Raw genomic sequence first — 18,232 nt, 5'->3', positions numbered from 1 at the left:
AATAATGACAGTCAGCTACCACTGTTTCCATTCGAATTTACTGCTGTACACTCATATTTATTCTTACTTTGGTATGTGCAAATCTACTTCATCTTAGCTAGAAAAATGCTATTTTTTACTTTCACCTTTTATGGAATGACATACTATCACAGTAATGAATACAAATACTTCAGGGCAGAAGAGCTTTTTAAAGAACTTGGTATGTTATTAATTAAGACAAGAGTTATTCAATACTTAGAAGATGTTAGACATGTTTACATCCAGCAAAATGTAGCTTTACTTTAGGACATTTCTTATGCTGTCCTTTCTTGCTTCCCTCTCAGACTGTTTCTGTCCTCAGATCTCCTGAGTCACCAGCACAGTCAGAGCAGATGCATCAAGTCTGACCAGCAAATGAGGCATTCTCTCTATATGCGTAGTCACTTGCCTTACAGAATAATCGATTAGCCTACAATATATCTCAACATTGTAAGGGTTAATCGCAATATTTTTGTCCATCAATGGCTTCTAGTGCTTAAAAGCATGGCCAAAAAATAAAAATTAAAAAAAAATATATCAGCAAGTCATATTTTTGTCACTTATACACATTCAACTTCTAGTTTTGAATCTGTAAATATCTGCTTTTCAAGATTAAATCAGTGTGAGATTTGAAGATAGTTAAGTTTCAGTAAACTTAATAAGAAGATGACAAAGGTGATGGCAAGATCTGTAGTAAGAATATCCTATTTACAAGAGCTGCAGTAAAAGCGCCCCAGCCCATCTATTCAGAATGTAAGCTGTTGGATTGCAGAAGGTCTGCAGAGGAAAACATTGCTGAATGATTACACTTGTGTTACTTTATATTTGCTTATTAAAATGTTATTAGCAGAATTGCAATTGCTGAAAGAAAAGCTAAGTAACTGACGATCTGTTTGATGGACATTAGAAATTGAATGATGCCTTTCTCACAGTAAAATTAGTCATCAAATAACTGACAATGTGATTACAGATCTGAGCTCATCGTTAACTGTACACAGAATTCAAAAGGATCCAGGAATGATCTTTTTCTGTGGCAATTAGCTATGTGGTCATATGATAAATCATTAGTTAATATAACAAACAAACAAACAAAAAGCCTAATTCATATTATGTGGCAGTAGAAAACGTAAATTCTTCTGCTTATTGGTGCTTAGTATAAATAAGTTTGGTTCACATTTAGAACATCTGTAAGGTAAGTTGTTACTGAGTTCCAAGCAGTATCTGATCATAGAACGGTTTGAGTTGGAAGGGACTGTTAAAGATCATCTGGTCCAACTCCCTTGCAATGAACATGGATACCTACAGCTAGATCAGGTTGCTCAGAGCTCCATCCTTGAATTTTCTGTGGATGGGGCCTGTTTCTGCACATAACTGAAAAACTGCTTCTGGAAATTCTTATTAAAATCCACTAATGATGAGGAATATGCCACACAATGACAAACTACTTCTGAAAATATAGTAGAAATATGAACAGAACTTTGCATCACACCTTTCTCAGCAAAATTCAAGTCAGCTAGGGAGACTATGTAACACTGAAGAAAAATCTCTCTTTGATTTGGGCAGTGTAAGGAAATTCTATTCAGTTTCAGCATGCATTTAATTGTTGCAATTAGTGTTGCCCTAATTTATAGTGAACACTAGGAAGGTTAATTCTCCATTCCATTGTGTCAATCTTCAGCAAAGCAAACCTGCCTTCCTGCTAACCAGAACTGATGAACGTTTTTAGAGAAAAAGCTTGCAAAGAAGCAAAACAGTACAAGGCCAGTGGACAGACAGTGATAGGAAGCTCACGGGAAAATTAAAGAGACATATCCCGATTTCACTCCCATATGGTTTGTGGCAGCGATGAAAGCTAAGGCTACAAGGCTTCTGCACCACCACCGCCAGCACTGGTTGATGCCATCTGTGCTCCTCACATTGACCTCTTCTGACCCCTTCTGCAGCGAGCATCCCGGCCTCCAGCCAGGACCCACCGCGGCTGTTCTGCCGCCGCCCTTTTTTCTGACCGCCCGCTCTTTCCTCAGGTCTGCACCGCTCACTCTTCTGCACAACCTCCCGGGCATCCCCTCCCGGCTCGCGCCCCTCTGCCCTTGCTCATGAATGAGGCACATGCGCTCCGAGCTGCTCGTAGGCCCCGGCGGCGCCGGCAAACGAGCGGGTAGGTGGGGGGCGTCTCCCTTCTCCTCCGCCCCTTCCCGCCGCCGTTTCTGCCCTCCTCCCCGCCCGCCTCCGGCTCAGGAGATGCTACTGCAGGCGGTAGAAGGGGGGCTCCTCCCTGCGTCAGGAGGTGCGGCTCCCCCGGCCCGCCACCACCCTCCCCCTTTCCTCTCCCCCCGCCGCTTTTATGTCTGTCTTTAAACGTCGCCGCCGCAGCCAGGGCTGGGCACGTGTGCGCGCCGTCGCCGTCTGCCCGCCGCTGAGCCCCTCGCTCGCGTAGTCCCTCTCGCTGCCCCGCGCGAGCACCCGGCTCCTTCCCACTGCCGGCGGCGGGCGGAGGAGGTAAGGCGGCGGCGCCCGTCGGGCGTAGGGGCCCCGCGGAGCCGCGCCCGCGGCCGGTGCGGCGGTGGGCGGCGGGAGTGTCGGTCGCGCCCGTTCTGAGTCTGTGCCGCCGGGCGAGGAGCGGAGCGGGATGCCCTGCTCTCGAAGCCCGCTTTCCTGCGGCTCCGCGAGCAGAGAGCCGGCCCCTCGGGAGACAATAGCATGCGCCCGCATGTGTTTGAACTCAGCGGTGGGTTGCACGGATGTACGGTGCGCTTTTTCTTCCTTTTTTTTTTTTTTTTCTAATTCTTTTTTTCTTTACTCTGGCGGTGGATATACGTTCATTTCCTACCACGAGTGGCAAAAAAAAAATTCATTCATTCCTTCATCACCCGCACGTGACGTATACACCACCTCCAGCGCGAGTTTCAGTAGCAGAAGCGGGGCGAGGGCGGATGCATGGCAGGGTCTGCGTTCTGCGAGCGGCTGCCGCCGGGCTCCGGCTGATGCGGGGCAGAGATGTGCAGGTCGCATCCATCCCCGTCCCCTCCGCAGCCTCTTGCGCTGCAGGAGCCGGGCGGAGAGGGCTCGGGCCTGGCTGCGCAGCGCTGTTGTCGCTGAACATCGGGCGTCGCCCGCAGAGAGCGGCGGGGAACCTCCCAGCGCTGCCCGCATCCCGCATCCCTCGGTCGCGGTGGCCGGAGCAGCACGGCAGGCGCAGGACCGGCGCGCCCCGGTGTCAGCCATGTTTGGGTGGGTATGGTAATGAGGACCTTTTTTCAACCTCCATGCGTCTGGCAGGTATATTGTGTTGGGGCTTGTAATGACTGCAGCCCTCTGCAATACCCACAGCGTGACAGATTGATGTCTGCACTTCTCATCCAAGTAAAATCTCCTCTCTTTTCTTATTAAACCTTTCAATTTCCCGTGCCCACATTTGCGTTAGGGTAAACTGGAATTTCATTGCAATGCTTTGCTTTTGTTGTGGAAGTAAATGCGATGCCTGTGCTGTCACACTGATTAGCCAGTTGAGAGCTTGCAATGAAATTTACTCTATTTCAGTAATTTGCACTTTGTTTTATTTTTAAAAGATACTGTAGTCAAGACCTCGTCCTTATCAGCCATTTTATTTTGTCTGTGTGATATTGCTGTGCGTCAAGCTTGCTGCCATAGTATTGATTTCTAAGAGAAGCTCAATTATTTTTGAACAGTAAGGCACTGTGAATATGGCACTGTTTCATGGTATAGGATGGAGATCCAAATCTCTGCTCTCTACTCAAAAGAAGAGTATAAATGAAGAAAATAAAATTATCATGAGTTATCTGATGTAATGTTCATATGCACTCGATATATTATCCATCTATTATTCTGCTTTCTCCACTTAATAGAAAATGATAACAATATTCCCTTTTCTTTTCCTACTTAGCATTGTGTGTCTCGGATATACATTATCAATATCTTATTAAAAAGGAAACTTTACCAAATGTGTAGGTAGATTATTTTTTTCTTGGATAATAAGATTGTGATTTACACAGAGAACTTATTAAGACAACGTTAGAACTACAGCATGAGTCTGCATTTGCTGCATATAAAAAATTTCATTCGGGTTCAGTTAGGCACTTCAGATTCAAGAAGAAAGAATTCAATTGGTTTTTGATCTATGGATGAAAAACCAAGCCATTTAATTGCTGTTTGGGTGCTCCACCAATTCAGAAATTGAAGAAGTAAAACTGCTAAAGCACGTTGAAACTGCTTTTGCAGGCTAAGCTGATTCCTATTGACCTCTAGTGTCTTGTCATTCTTACAGGCTTTTTTTTTTTCTTTCAGGTGAGCAAGCAAAAAAGTAGTAGTGCAGATGAGGATCATATAGTCTGAACGATCTGTCAACTCTTTTCTCTACTGTACATTGCAAAAGCTTGTATGCACAAAATTTTTAAGAAATTGAATATATCAGTAAAGGAAAAAGAAATCACGGGTTATTCAGAAATATATTCAGGGGATAATAGCAAGAAAACATGCAATCTGCTATTAAAGCTAATCCTTTTGGTATAAATTACTTTGCTAATGTGCATTGGGGTATTTGCTCTGGGGGGTGGTATGGAATTAAAACTCTAGGGAAGTGTTTGTGATGGGAATCTTCTCAGGAAGACAGAATCTCTTCTGCAAACCTCTAATGCACAACCAAGAGCATCCACAGATTTATGTGTGCACACCTATGTCCCCACTATTTTCCACTGCGCTTTTCCATTTACATCAAGGAATAATGTTCTTCTTCCAAAATATAGGATATGTGCTGATTTTTTTTTTTTTTTTTTTTTTTTTGGAAGAACAACTTACTGGTAAACTATATATATACAGAAGGTTGTAAAAGAAAACGATGATAGTATTAGAAGCAGGTATTCTATGTGACCTTTAAATTTTGCATTGGTTTGCAAAAGAACCCCAGAAAGTCAGAAGGATCGTGAGGCCCCGCTTTCACGGTCTGTATTCGTACTGAAAGTCATCATTGACATATCAGCAGGTGGCATCCCAAAACTTTAGCAAATCTCTTTTGCTTGGAGTAGCCATGCCATTATTACTCAGGAAGTGTTCTAGGAGAACACATCAGTGAGTAATAATAACTGAACATTATTCTTTCAAACAGCTGGATATTCAAAATCTGACAAGTCCATACAAAATAGGATGAAATAACAATGGTAACTGTTAGAAGAGTTTTTAGGGAATGAGAATATTTGGGCTGAGCTTCCCAGAACCCTGAATAGAAACAGAGCTCCTTGTTCTTATTCTTCATTCTATGAAGAATACGGAAAAGAGAAAAGAGCAAGGCTGTATAGTGCTGTGTACAGCAAGGCCTTGAATCTAGTTCATGGTGCCAGTGGTCTTTTTTCCCACTTTGGGAAAACTGACTTTTGCTGCTGGCAAATGATATTACTATTTCAAGTGCCAGAAACGTATACTGCAATGCTAATGATTCAGCATACTCATATGCTAAAATGAATAAGGGATGAGAAATTGGAATAGGGACTTTATAGTTTTGGATTTTCTATAATGGAATTGAGATTAAATATTTTTTAAATTCAAATTTGATTTATGTCATTAAATAAAACATTCTGCTTTGAGGACAAGCAGCATTTCTGATAACATACAGTTTACATATATATATATATATATATACATATATATATATACACTGCTTATGTATAGAAAGGAGGCAAAGAAGTAAACACAGTTTTTTTTGTTTTTTTTTTCCCAAGGATAGCTTGCTTTACTTATTGATCCATTAGATGTGCAGGAGGCAAAATGTCTAACTTTCAGTACTTGATTTTTGTAACTTAAATAACTTCAGTTCTTGAGTTATTTAAGATATTTTCATTTCCTCTCCCATCTCAGAAGTGTGTAATAAGATTTTATAAAAATCATGGTTGTGTTGTGGCTCATATGGTTAATTTAGAAAATAGAGATTTTGTTTCACATTGCCAACAGTTATGACTATCATACTTTACCAGTTAACAGTTGGTACCTTCAGAATTGCTAGCGCAACTTAAGCTGGAAGAGTGGTAGCTACTACATTTGGTATTTGAATAAACCTATCAGGGTAAATGATAGTTTTCTCCATCTGAATATGAAATTACAGAGAGTGTGCCCTACAATTCTGTTAAGTATTGCAGTGGGGTTGATTTGTGAGAAGAAAATACAGAGAAACCTATGAAAGCTGGTGATAAACTACTGTAGGATCAATAAAGTTCAGAGATTGCAAGCAGCGTAAAGAAAAAAATGATGTTCAAGAGATCTAGGTTGTAACCTTCTCTCTCAGATATTTCTCTTCACTCAGTGATGCTGATGAAATTGAACAATTCTAAGAAGGAAATCTTACTTTTCCTGTTAAGATATTGTATTTTTCTTCTGACTGTAGAAAACATTTTCCAGTAACTGGACAAGACTAGTCTGGAAAAGAAATTGTTGGTGAATTCTTGATATACAACAGGAAGAACATTTTGTAGGAACTGAGAACAGATTTCCAGTGATACTAAGCAGACCCAGTGTCATTGAAGTCTGTAACTACCCATACTTACATCAGGACTGAATTTAATCTTGTGTATTTAAATACTTCTGCTGTAGTCTAAATGATTTAACTTTATGGACAGCAGAAACAAACAAAAAAAAAGTGAAATGTACATTAGCATGCCCCAGAATCACTAAAGGATCCACAGAATATAGTCATCTTTCATTGTGATTGAGTTAGATAGCCTTTGGTTCTGTATCTACTGCTAACAAGCTGCATTAAACCAGCTAGGGCAAAGTGTTAGATCCTGTAATTCATACTGAAGAGCAGAATAATGACTCCTGGAGTGGATAGATCAAATGGACTTGACTAGGCAAAAAGACTGTGCTGCAGAAGTCACAATGCTGCATTGCAACACTGATTCGCTTTGCTAAGTGTGTACTGTAAGCTGGTGTAACTCTGGCTGAAATAATTATCTGTTCACAGATTCTCCAGCAATAACCATTCTTCGCGAGTTCAGTACTCCCACAAAACTTGCTTTGTTCCTGCAGTATTCTTTTTCTCTCACTTAAATATTATCCCATCCTGTTGGCACCAGTTACCCGATTCCTTATTGCGGAATCTTTGGCTCCTAGAGTGTAGTTTTTCATTTTCTGTATTGGTTGTAGACTTCATATTTAAGGTGCATTTTATGTGTTTCATCTTCATAGCTTTTGCATGTAGTTCTCATCCATTAAATTTTATGTGTGTTTCAATCAAGATCTTTCTGAATTTCTGCTGTGGTGAGAATCCTGACTTTTTGTTCTGTGTCTTCTGCTAAGCTTTTGGGACTTAGCTGGTGCACTGTGCTCTCATAATCTACGCTCAAATCAGAGATTAAAATAACTTCAACTTGTTGCAGCTCTATATTGCATTTTGCTACCCCTAGGGTAGCATGTTAGTATCTTGACTGCTTCATCAGAGAAGATCAACGAGCTCTGAAGAAATGAGCATTAATATTTTTCTCCCTGACTTTAGTGGCAAGCGCTGAACTTAAAAAGGTATCCATTATTTCCCTTTCTCAATTCATGATGTTACAACAGCATATTATAACTTCTAAAAGTTAGTTTGTATGAACTTTCTTGATATCCTTTTGTGAAGTACAGACACTTTTTTTTCTTCTTTAGCTTAGACAAAGATCGAAACCATTTTTTATCAAAGAAGATTTGAGGATTATTTTGCTATTTGTTAAAATCTGAGTGTAGATGAATCTACTGAATTGCTATATTTTGATTACAGCAAACCCTAGTACAGTTCCTTTACCAGGGAATACATTTAAGGAAGATTAGGAGAAAATGTTATGAAGCAAAATGTTTCTGAATGGGTATTTTTGTGCTTTAGCTGACAAACTTGTCTCAAGTCCTAATGGAAATGCATGCAATTTGGTCAGCTGAGACTGCCTTTCTTATCTCCCTGAGCCAGCATAACAAAATTTGGATTTGAACCTGAATTAAAAGTTGTATAGAGAGCTCAGATCTGCTAAGGAGCTAATTTGGGTCTGAATTTTGTATTGCAAGGGATCATTGTTGCTTAATCTGCTAATAATATGGCATTCTAATCAGGTTTCTTTCCCTCTGCATGCTGGTGTGTTAAGACTTGATTCTTCCATGAAGGAAAATAACAAAATTCCCACTGTCTTATAAGGAAAGCTTGATTCTGCAGTTTTCTTGGTGTAGCAGAAAACTCCTTTTATCTTTCAGTACCAGAAAGAAGTATAAATTTTAACATATCAAGGCTAATATTAATAAGACATCTTAAATATCTAGTTACGTTGATTTGGCAACTTATTTCCAAAAACTCAGATTTTTGAACCCTGGTAATCTGCAGCAATTTCTGTTCTGTTAAATTTCCTCAAACAGTAGAGGTGATTGTTGGGTCAATTTAAGATTAACTTTAGGTTTTTGAAGTGGTATTTTGCATGAGAAAAAGGATAGCATCTTTCTTTGCTGCTTTAAATTGTGGATAAGTCCAGAGAAAATTGATGGTCTCCAATACATATGATAAAAAGTTTCCTTTAGTGTTTTCATTTGATGCATGACATCAGTTAAATTATAAAAAGGATGAGTTATACTGCTCAGAAGCAAGAATGAAATCAGCTATCTAATTCTATGAGGTAGATCTGAAATAGGAAACAAAACAAAACAAAAAACACAAAAAACCCACAAGAAATAGCTTTAATAGCTACTAATTTAATTTAAATAGTTGTGTTGTAATTTTGACATTTTACTTTTAAATGCACTGTGCTGGTAATGGTGCTATTTAGTAATATTTTACCATACATGGCAAGATTTAAGACTTAGTGCTTGAAATGATGACAGTAATGCCTGAGTCTGATACCAGATTCTGTAATTGGTAAATGTGGTGGTTTTATTTATCTTGGGAGAGTACTTTGGAGATACTTAGGGGAAACAGTCTGTAATGCTTTATTACTTATACAAGTCTATATAGAAGATAGCTAGAAGTGGAATTCAAAGAGCAGTTTAACAGAATTTGGCTTTATGTTTCTTAATTATGTCTTGATCATAATCAAGAACTCCATCTCTGTACTTGACAAGAGCCAAGTTACTTGGGAACCTAAAACAGTATTTTATAGGTAGGAATTGTATTGTACAAAATAAAGTTTGTTCGGTGATTCTTGATTATCCAGCTCTGCCAGTGGGTGATTTTTACCAGTTGTCTTCTCATTCAGTGTGGGAACATTCATATCTGTATTCTGCTTGGGCTGAGTAGTTTGGAGTTTACTTTCTGTGCAGGGTGATCAGAGAAAGAGGGTTTTGTGCAAGTCTCTTGGAGTGTGTTCTGAGAGGGCCCAGCACAACATCAGAGCCCTTGAACAAATCAACTGAGACCACATTTTAACAAAGGGAACCTGATGATAGAGTCTGCTGAGGTAGGACTGTGTTTGGTTTACTGTAAACCTTTAGTACAGAAAACAAGTTGTAAAGTCTGAATTCACCTGTGGATTTGTGATGTATCCTGAAGGACGTGAGCAGTGTACTCTCTGATGCAGTCTAGATGGTGATACATATTCAGTTAGCAAACCAGTGCTGTTGAAAACGAACATTGTCCCATCAGCCTGCCGAGCATGCCTCCAGCATGTTCTCAGATATTGCAAACCTGTACTATGATATTACTATTGATAACAGCCTGCTTAATGGAAGGTTAATGAAAACAAACTTAATACGATATAGTGCTAGGAATAACAATATCAGGCCCAGTGTATTTTGAAGTGTAGCAATGCAGTGTTTAATGCATGAGAGGACAGGCAGAATGATGCAATTTCTGTTGGCATTGACTCACTGGGGACAGCAGCAGATAAATCATACTGCTACCCTGCAAGTTATTGTATCTTGAAGTACCTATATGGATGTGTCCTTCTAAAATATTTTAATAAATACTGATAAATGGCTGTTTCTTACAATTCAAAAAGGATTTTGGACATACAGACAAATTTTGATGTAGATTTACTTCTGCAACTTTTACATAAAGAACAGAGGTAAAATTGTTTCATTTTAACTTCTTACTGCTCAGTGTTGTTACTAATGAATGGAACTGAGAAGCTGCATTAATTTTCATCAGTGATAAGAAAGGAAAAGTTTGGAAAGTGAATAGAAGTAGCAGTTGAAGTAACAGATGCTGTGGTTTGTAATCCCAAAGCTCAATTAGGATAAATGCTTCACTTGATGTATTACTGGTGTTTGCATCCTGTGTCTACCTAAACATCAGTCGCAGCTACAGCTGCTGAAGATCGACTAGAATAGAACACAGTTCTTTGAAGAGTTTGCAACCTAAAAGGTGAAATAAAGTTGCTTTCCCTGTTACACTGTTCTGTACATTCCTACTCTTACACTTACTTATTTTGAAGAGCTAGTTTCAGAGACAAAACAAAGCCTGCTATTAGGTCCACCACATGTTAGAAGGAAGATTTATAGGACCTTGAACCCTTTCAGCATCAGTGGTGAGCTGTGAATCAGATCACAAACCGGTTCTACTGTGCTTGAGAAATGTGGGATGTGTGCCCATAGGTGAAGTTGGTGAGAAGAGGTAGTGACAGAGGAATGGGGAAGGTGAGAAGTCAGTGACAAGAATCTAGGGAACGAATGGAAGGAGATTACAATGTAGTTCAGTAGGCAACTGGAGTGAAGTTCAGCTTCAGAATCCTAGGAAACTATCAAAAAGTTAATTATCCTATCAAACCCAAGGCTGATAATAGCACTTGTGCTCACAGAGGTTTTAGTGCTGTTTTTGTGAGTGTACTGGATAAGCTGTGGGCTGCATTCCAGTGGCTTAACTTCTTTCTTTGTGACCTGTCACTAGGCACTGAAGCACTCTTGAGGTCTCAATTATTGTGCTGTCGGTCCAGTAATAGTATGAACAGTTCTCAGCTCTATGTGAGTTCCACACAGTATAGTACAATCTTCATCTTATGGACCAGATATTGTAACAAGTTCATATGCAAAATCAGAAAGTTTGCATGTATCCTCTAGTAATTTCTGATTCTCATCAGTCAGGAGTTTTGATTAGACTCTATGTGGAAATTTAGTCCTGCTTTAGGGTTTTCAAGAAGCTTAACACGTAATCTAAATCCCTTTTAAGACTCTTAATTGTGCAGATGGTTTTGTACATATCAGTTTTGTCCCATGTGAATAGAAGAGAATTTCTGAATTTCTTGAAAAAAAAACTCCTACCCAAATTCCTGCCTTCAGCATGGCATCTGCAAGGAAGTCCTTCAGTCCTTATAAATGAATCATTGTGTTAAAGAAAAGCATATACTTAAATGCAGGTTTTTTGTTTTTTATTTTTCTCTGTACATGCACTTTTGAAACAGTAGGTTTTTCCAATGGGTTTGGTAACTGCTTCTCAAATGTTTTATGTATGTTTAGTTACTTCCTTTTTTCCAAGAAAGCATTAAAGCTCAGAAGAGAGGAAGCTATCTCCTTTGAAAATATGATTGTGGTTATGTATTCCTAGATGAAGAATAAATAAATCTCCCTTGCTTTTGAAGTGCTGAGTTTGTCCTATACATCAGCATCTTAATTGCTGTATCACTTTCAGAAATGGTCCCCAAACATTAATCTACTTTGCTTGAATTGTTTTTTTTTAATAAACTCAGCAGTTCCATAGGGCTTCTAAGTCAGGAAAGAATGGAGCTAGTCTCCTAAATTGTATGCAGAGTGTACGCCCTGTTATGTCTAGTAAGGAGAATCTGATTATGCTTCCAAAGTGAAATACGAGCAATTGGCCTATCAGTCTTTAGGAAACAAATGAAAAAACAATAATAATAATTAAAAAAAACAAACCCTCAGCAAGTGAATGAAATGCATTTTATATGGAAACTTAGGACCAAAACATGAATTTATGACCAACGATGTGAAAGCAATTTAATATCTCTTCTTTTTCAATTCTCAGACCTTGCAGATAAGGGAAATTGGATAAACCAGAGCATACAATTACTAAATTAAGTTCTGCATTGTATAATAATATTCTTTTTTCTTTTTTTTTTTTTTTTCTTCCCACAGATACTTTCAGTAGAACAAACATTCAGAAACAAAGAAGTCCATATTTTTGATTCCCTGCTATCAAGGACTCAGGCAGCATCTTTATTCTATTTCTGCAAAATTTTTGCCCAGCAGAGGGAGAGCTTTCTTCAGCACTTCTCCATCTGTCCCAGTTGAACTTGACTTCTGTATTTTTCTCATATTACAAATGCCTAAAAACAGCAAGGTAGTGAAGAGAGACCTAGATGATGAGGTCATTGAGTCAGTTAAGGACCTCCTCTCTAACGAAGACTCTTCAGATGATGCCTTTAAGAAGAGTGAGCTGATGGTTAGTGATCAGGAAGAAAAAGATGTGGATGTTGAAGAAGGCTCAGATGTGGAAGATGAAAGACCTGCTTGGAATAGCAAACTCCAGTATATTCTGGCACAAGTTGGATTTTCGGTAGGATTAGGGAATGTGTGGCGATTCCCATATCTGTGTCAGAAAAATGGTGGAGGTAAGTTTTGTGATAGCTGTAGCTAAATGATGAAGCTAATCATTATTATTTAACAAGATTATTGTTAGCACACGTACAGTAACACCTACTGCAGCATGTTAGATTTTTCTTTTAATTTCTACCACGCCTTTTGAGGAAGAATCCACGTTCTCTTTATTTAGTGAGACAAATCTGCTACAGTAAGTAGCAGATAATTATAAGATTCCATTTTCTTGTTTTGATGCAGAAAGTGTCTTACAGCTCTTGGGACTTTCCTATTGGTTAACCAAAACCCTGCTAGGTCTTTCTGGAGGTGATGCATTATTTAGAACCTGGTTATCATTGTGCTAAAGTGTTCTTTATAGTACTTGGGGAATAAATCAAAGCATTAAATCTACTTCCACTTTAAAAACCAAAGCACTATTCGGTCTTTACTATTTAGCTTCAGAGCTTTTCTTTTTGATTACCTTTAGCTCGTAGTTCCTTATTTACTTCCTGTAGATTAGCAAGTGAATTTTTTTTTAACTGATAATGATTAATTTGCACCATAAAATTTACATTAATGGAGTGTGTCTGTTTTATGCTGTTACATAGTTCTATTTTCCTAAATATTTTACCTTTTGCTTAAAACATTATTTATTAGCTGTTCATTTATAGTCTTGAGCATAGAAGAAAGTAGGTGGCTAGAGGCCTTCCTCTGGGATTAGTATTTTATCCTTTCTGTACTGTACTCTGCTATACTACATTAATGTTCATTCTATCATAGCTAGTTAGCTGAATTTGAAACAAAACGTAGTTTTTATGATACAAAAACTGAATCCATGATATAGAACATAAAATGAAAAATAACATATAATTCGTACTGGATTCTAAAGATTGAATGGCAAGATTGATGTAAATGAGAAGTAGAGAATTTAGTGTAGAGTATAATCAGCATATATTTCTCCATTTTCTCTTATTCAGTTTAAAAGCTAAAATGGGAGATTTCTACTTTCACATTTTCCATCTCCATGATAAAGTGTAAATTCTTTTACATTTGCTTAGTGCAATAATTTTTTTTCACACTTTTTTTCAACTTTCTTTTCTTTATTCTGGAGGGAAAGTCGTATGGTCTGTATGGAAGATAAAATTTTCTTGATCTGTAACTGTGAAACTGTAACTGTAAAACTGAGAAAACAGAAGTTGTATGTAGTTTCTCAAAAAAACAACACAGATTTTCAATGAAACACAATGTCATCTAGCTTACTAGATAACTTAGAATCAGTCATGAATCACTATTAGTTGAAAAATTAATACTTCTATTAAATAATTCTAGAGCAAACTGATGCTAGTTGAAGTTGTAGCTATTAAAATGTTTATATTCTAGATAATTTCATTGTGATGATCAGTCAAGATGTAGCTCAAGACTAATGCATTGCAACAGTTTGAAACTATGAATTTAACTTGGTTGCTAATTTTACAAGACAGAGGAAAGCAAGTGATGATTAGAGCTAAGGCTTCCTTGGCTTTCACTCTTTGGTCTCTCCCAGAGAATGCTTATTGTAAGAGGGGATCAAAGAAGCTAGTGTGCAGCTGTAATGGACTTCAACGTAACAAGGGATGTAGCTGTAACACAGCAAGTATTAAGAGAATTTGAGGCTTCAGTAGTGTGCATTTACTTGGCTTAGAATGAGGAAGCACTCAAAGGAGTTTTAGGATCAGTGAGTAAGGGTGTGAAAGTGTTCAGAAGACCTGATTATAGATCTTTGACTCCTTCACTATCCTCACTAGAGATCCACCTTCTCCCTGGTAGGCAAAACCCAATCTCCTCTGTTGCAGCCTACGGATTAAAAAGCTGATTATTCCTCAATGACCCACAAAGGTAGTTTGCATCAGAAATGAGTATACTCAAACTAAATTAAAAAGTTTTTTTATATTAACCATTTTTACACTATTCAACTTATTTATTGCTATATGAGAACAAAGATGTGTGGTTTTTCAGATACACACTGTTTCTGTATAAAAACTTAACAATTTCAGGAATAAATGTCAAGTTAGAAAGTGAAACAAATTGATATAGCAGTTTAGCTGTACATCTGTCTTTTAATTCGTGTTGCACTTGTGGCAAAAGACAATAAGTAACAAAACAAATTTTGTAATAATTCTGATAGAAAATATAACTACTCAGGGTAAACTGTATCACATGTTGGTGAAAACTAGCAAAATTTCAAGGAATTCACAATGTTTTCAGTCATCTGGGGATATAGCCAATGTGAATAAAAGAAAAATAACAGCATGATAACAACTCATAGCTTTTTTAGACAGTGGCATGGGTCTTTGTCTTTCAGTATTTAATTATAGTCACAGTGAAGTTATATAAGATAGGAGAGCTGATGTAACAGCTGATACCACCACATGGGAGGGTTCTCTCTCATACTCCACTCAGTTTGCCCTTGCACCTGGCTTCAGTTCTGCTGCCTTCTTTCCTTGTTTTTGGTATCTATCAGATTCTGTGGATTCAGTTGGAACCTGAAGCTCTTCAACCCATTTCTCTGAGAATATGTCCTAATCACAACATCTGGACTGTTTGAGTGAGAAAGGAGTTTCTGAAGTTCAGGATGTTCAGAAAAGGGCAAATTGTTTAGAATAAACTGGAAGAGGGGATCTGGAAGACTTAACCCAGATCATTAGCACACTCACTTTTTTTTGATCCATATTTTGCTATCTGCTAGTGCGCTTTATTCCTTAGTTGATGACGTTTTAATACGTTGACTTATCTCAAAACTGGGATGATTCTTTCCTGCCTGTGAAGTCATGCTATCTTTTGCGCCCTGTTGTGGACAAGTGACTCTGGTCTTCATATTTATTCAAAGATAATGCCTTCTATTTGTTTCAAAGGGAGCCACAACAGAGACAAAGAACACAATAACACTACTTGATAGACCAAGTTCTCAGTTACTAAACACTGTTTTTCAACATAGTCACCACCCTTAGAGATGCATTTTTACCAGTGATGAACAAGAGCCTGCATGCCACGTTCTTAAAAATCTGTATGGTGATCCAGAACATGGATGTTCTTCACATCCACGTTTTTCACATCTCTGCCACCAAAGCTGAAACACTCCACCCACATACCACTGTGCTCACATACACTATTTGGTCTCTCTAAACTCTTAGCAAGCATCAAAGAGTGTCAGTGGGTGTCATTTTTTTCATGTGGCAGAATTCAGCGACACACCTTTGCTTCATATGCAATAAAAACAAGTAAACAAAAGATGAACAGATAAAAGATGTGACTAGCATGAGAAAATCTATAGCAGATTAATTACCAGTACATTTTGAAAAGAGTGATGTGAGTGAAATCATATCAGGAGGTTTCATAGTTAAGGAGTCTGGATTTTGTATTGAAATATCAGCAAATTGAACAGTTTTATTCTGTGAGCTTATGAGAAACAAAGCAACTCTTCCTAAGAACTACTGGAAATAGAGGAAATAACATGTAAACTCTTAAAGACTCGGCAATGACTGGATAATTTAGTCTCATTGTCAAATTTTAGAGGAATGGGAACAAAGCGAGTACTCTCTTGTATTTCCAGCACTGATAATATATTCAGCAGCTATGTTACTTAGCTTTTTATCAATAATGTGTAATCAATGGTTTGTGAATTCTTAATTTACACTGTAGCGTCAGGCTCATGAAATTTAGTTTTATCTTACTCAGTGCACTGAAAATGCCTGATTTTTAATTTGCAAGTTTAATTCTTCATTAGAGCTGATTGGCTAAGGGGATTTAAATGCAATTTTGTAAATAGGCACACATGCTAAATCTGTGTAAGACTACTGACAGGAACACCATCCAGTCGGTAAAATAGGCTGTAAACCTAGTGATAAAATATAAAACCTTTGTTAGTAGAGCTTTCTTGATAAAAGCAGTTTGTATTTTGTAACGGTGAATAAATTCAATTAAAGTAGTTCAGTGGACTGTAAACCTTTGATGTTTTGTTGTTCACTTTAATAAATTTGAAGATTTTAACATTTGATATTCAAAATAAGTTAATTTTCATATTGGTAAGATCTTCTTGCAAACTTTCTATTAGTAAGTATGCTGTAAGTTATAAGAACGCTGATGTCTTATCAAGGCATGGTAAAACTCACCTTCATTGAGTAAGAACTGAATCGTGGAATCATAGAATCATAGAATCCTTAGAGTTGGAGGGGATCTTTGGAGGTCATCTAGTTTAACTCTCCTGCAGTGAACAGAAATGAAACAGTAAATGAAAAACTATTGCAGCAGCAAGTGAAATTAATCTTTAAAGATTTTAGATTTTTCAAGTTACTTAAAGGAAAAAAAAAGTTCTGTACTATCCGGATGATAATATTTATGTTATATTCTTCTGAAACTGTTTTCTGACACTTCACTCACTAAAACCCATGCCATTTTCTTTTCTTTCTTTCCCTCTTCCTTTCTTTCTTAATTTTTTTTTTTTTTTTGGACATTTATAAAAACTTAAATAAAAAGCAATGGTAACATTCCATCTCTATCAATAATTGCTAAGCTTAGTATTTATTATAGTATAAAGAGAAATTATTAGGTATCTGATTATGGTACTTGGCTAAATAAAAAAATTAAGATTAAATCTGTGTTGTGCACAATATAAATATTCACTAGGTCTGAAAATCAAGAAATCATTTTTATTTCTGCTATTAATTCTAATGAAAAAGAATGTGATATATTTTGAATACTCATTTTTTCCTTATGAAGTTGAGATGAAAAATGTACAGTAGTGGGTTTTTCAATAGAAAAGCCAATGTTTAGGACCAAAATATGCAAACAAAGTGATTTTAGAATTGAGAGGTTTTTGAACTATAGAAAGGAGACCTGGGGATACTGAACCACAAAACTGTAACCACCAAAAAGTTGTTCAGTTGGCAGATGTGTCAGACAATATGAATGTAACTAATTTTAGGATGCTGTTCAAGGCTGGCATGTACAGTTCATTGTTTTAATTCAAATAAAAATGATTCTTATTTAATATTGCTATCCAAGTACACGTGTTTTCATGGACTGGCAAATAAAAGACATTCTGAACTGTTTCCATAGTGATTCTGTTCTATGATGAAGTGAAGGTGTCTTACAGATTATTGAAGTATGTCTTGCTTCAGGGAAGGATCCAACAAAATACTTACGATGAGATACTGTGGAGTATGTGAGCTATAGGACAGAGAAGCATTTTGCAGCTTTGATACAATTAGATCATACAACTGTGTATCTAAACCTCGTTGTATTTAAACCCAGATGTGCACCGTTGACTGTTATGTCCTTACAGGGACGATCAGAAGGACCTCAGCAGGTCCTGTGCACAAGCCCTGAAGTAAAGAGATGATATCCGCTGGCCATCCATATTGAATTACAGGGTTGTGTAACATATAATGTAATGTGGATATAGCACCACATTCATTTAACTCATTTAGTAGAATCTGACTGATAAATCTTGCTACTTACATTGATACTGCACCATAAAGCAACCACATCAGCCCAGTCTTTAAACATGTGCTTAACTTTGCAGCCTTGTGATTAAGGTTGTGGACTGGGACACAGAAGAGCTGGGTTCAGTTCCTGCTCTAGTGCAGTCATCCAGAGGGATACAGGGTAAGTCACTTAGGCCCCAATTTTTTTGAGATGTTTAGGCTTTTCTCTGCCTAGCCGTGCAATACCTACCTAATTAAGGTATTAGGTATAA

The 18,232-nt window shown here is 37.6% G+C and overlaps 1 protein-coding gene across 6 annotated transcripts in view; it reads left to right on the top strand.

Moving 5' to 3' along the window:
- Window positions 1-2,284: 2,284 nt before the first annotated feature.
- Window positions 2,285-18,232, top strand: part of SLC6A15 (solute carrier family 6 member 15) — a 33,724-nt gene continuing 17,776 nt past the window's right edge. Inside the window, exons 1-2 of one of the 6 annotated variants that reach the window (XM_048929086.1) lie at window positions 2,285-2,305; window positions 12,058-12,533. In XM_048929086.1, coding sequence (XP_048785043.1) covers window positions 12,245-12,533 — 289 coding nt within the window. In that variant the 5' untranslated portion in view covers window positions 2,285-2,305; window positions 12,058-12,244. Of the gene's footprint in view, window positions 2,306-2,344; window positions 2,518-2,609; window positions 2,767-2,948; window positions 3,250-3,320; window positions 3,382-7,518; window positions 7,540-12,057; window positions 12,534-18,232 lie in introns of those variants that run through there. The other 5 variants (XM_048929048.1, XM_048929069.1, XM_048929057.1 and 2 more) reach the window with 5 other exon arrangements.

Source organism: Lagopus muta, chromosome 1 (genome assembly GCF_023343835.1).
Source record: "Lagopus muta isolate bLagMut1 chromosome 1, bLagMut1 primary, whole genome shotgun sequence".
Taxonomy (NCBI): Eukaryota; Metazoa; Chordata; class Aves; order Galliformes; family Phasianidae; genus Lagopus; species Lagopus muta.
The sequence above is the reverse complement of the archived record's forward strand: the minus strand, read 5'-3'. Positions and strand labels throughout refer to the sequence as shown.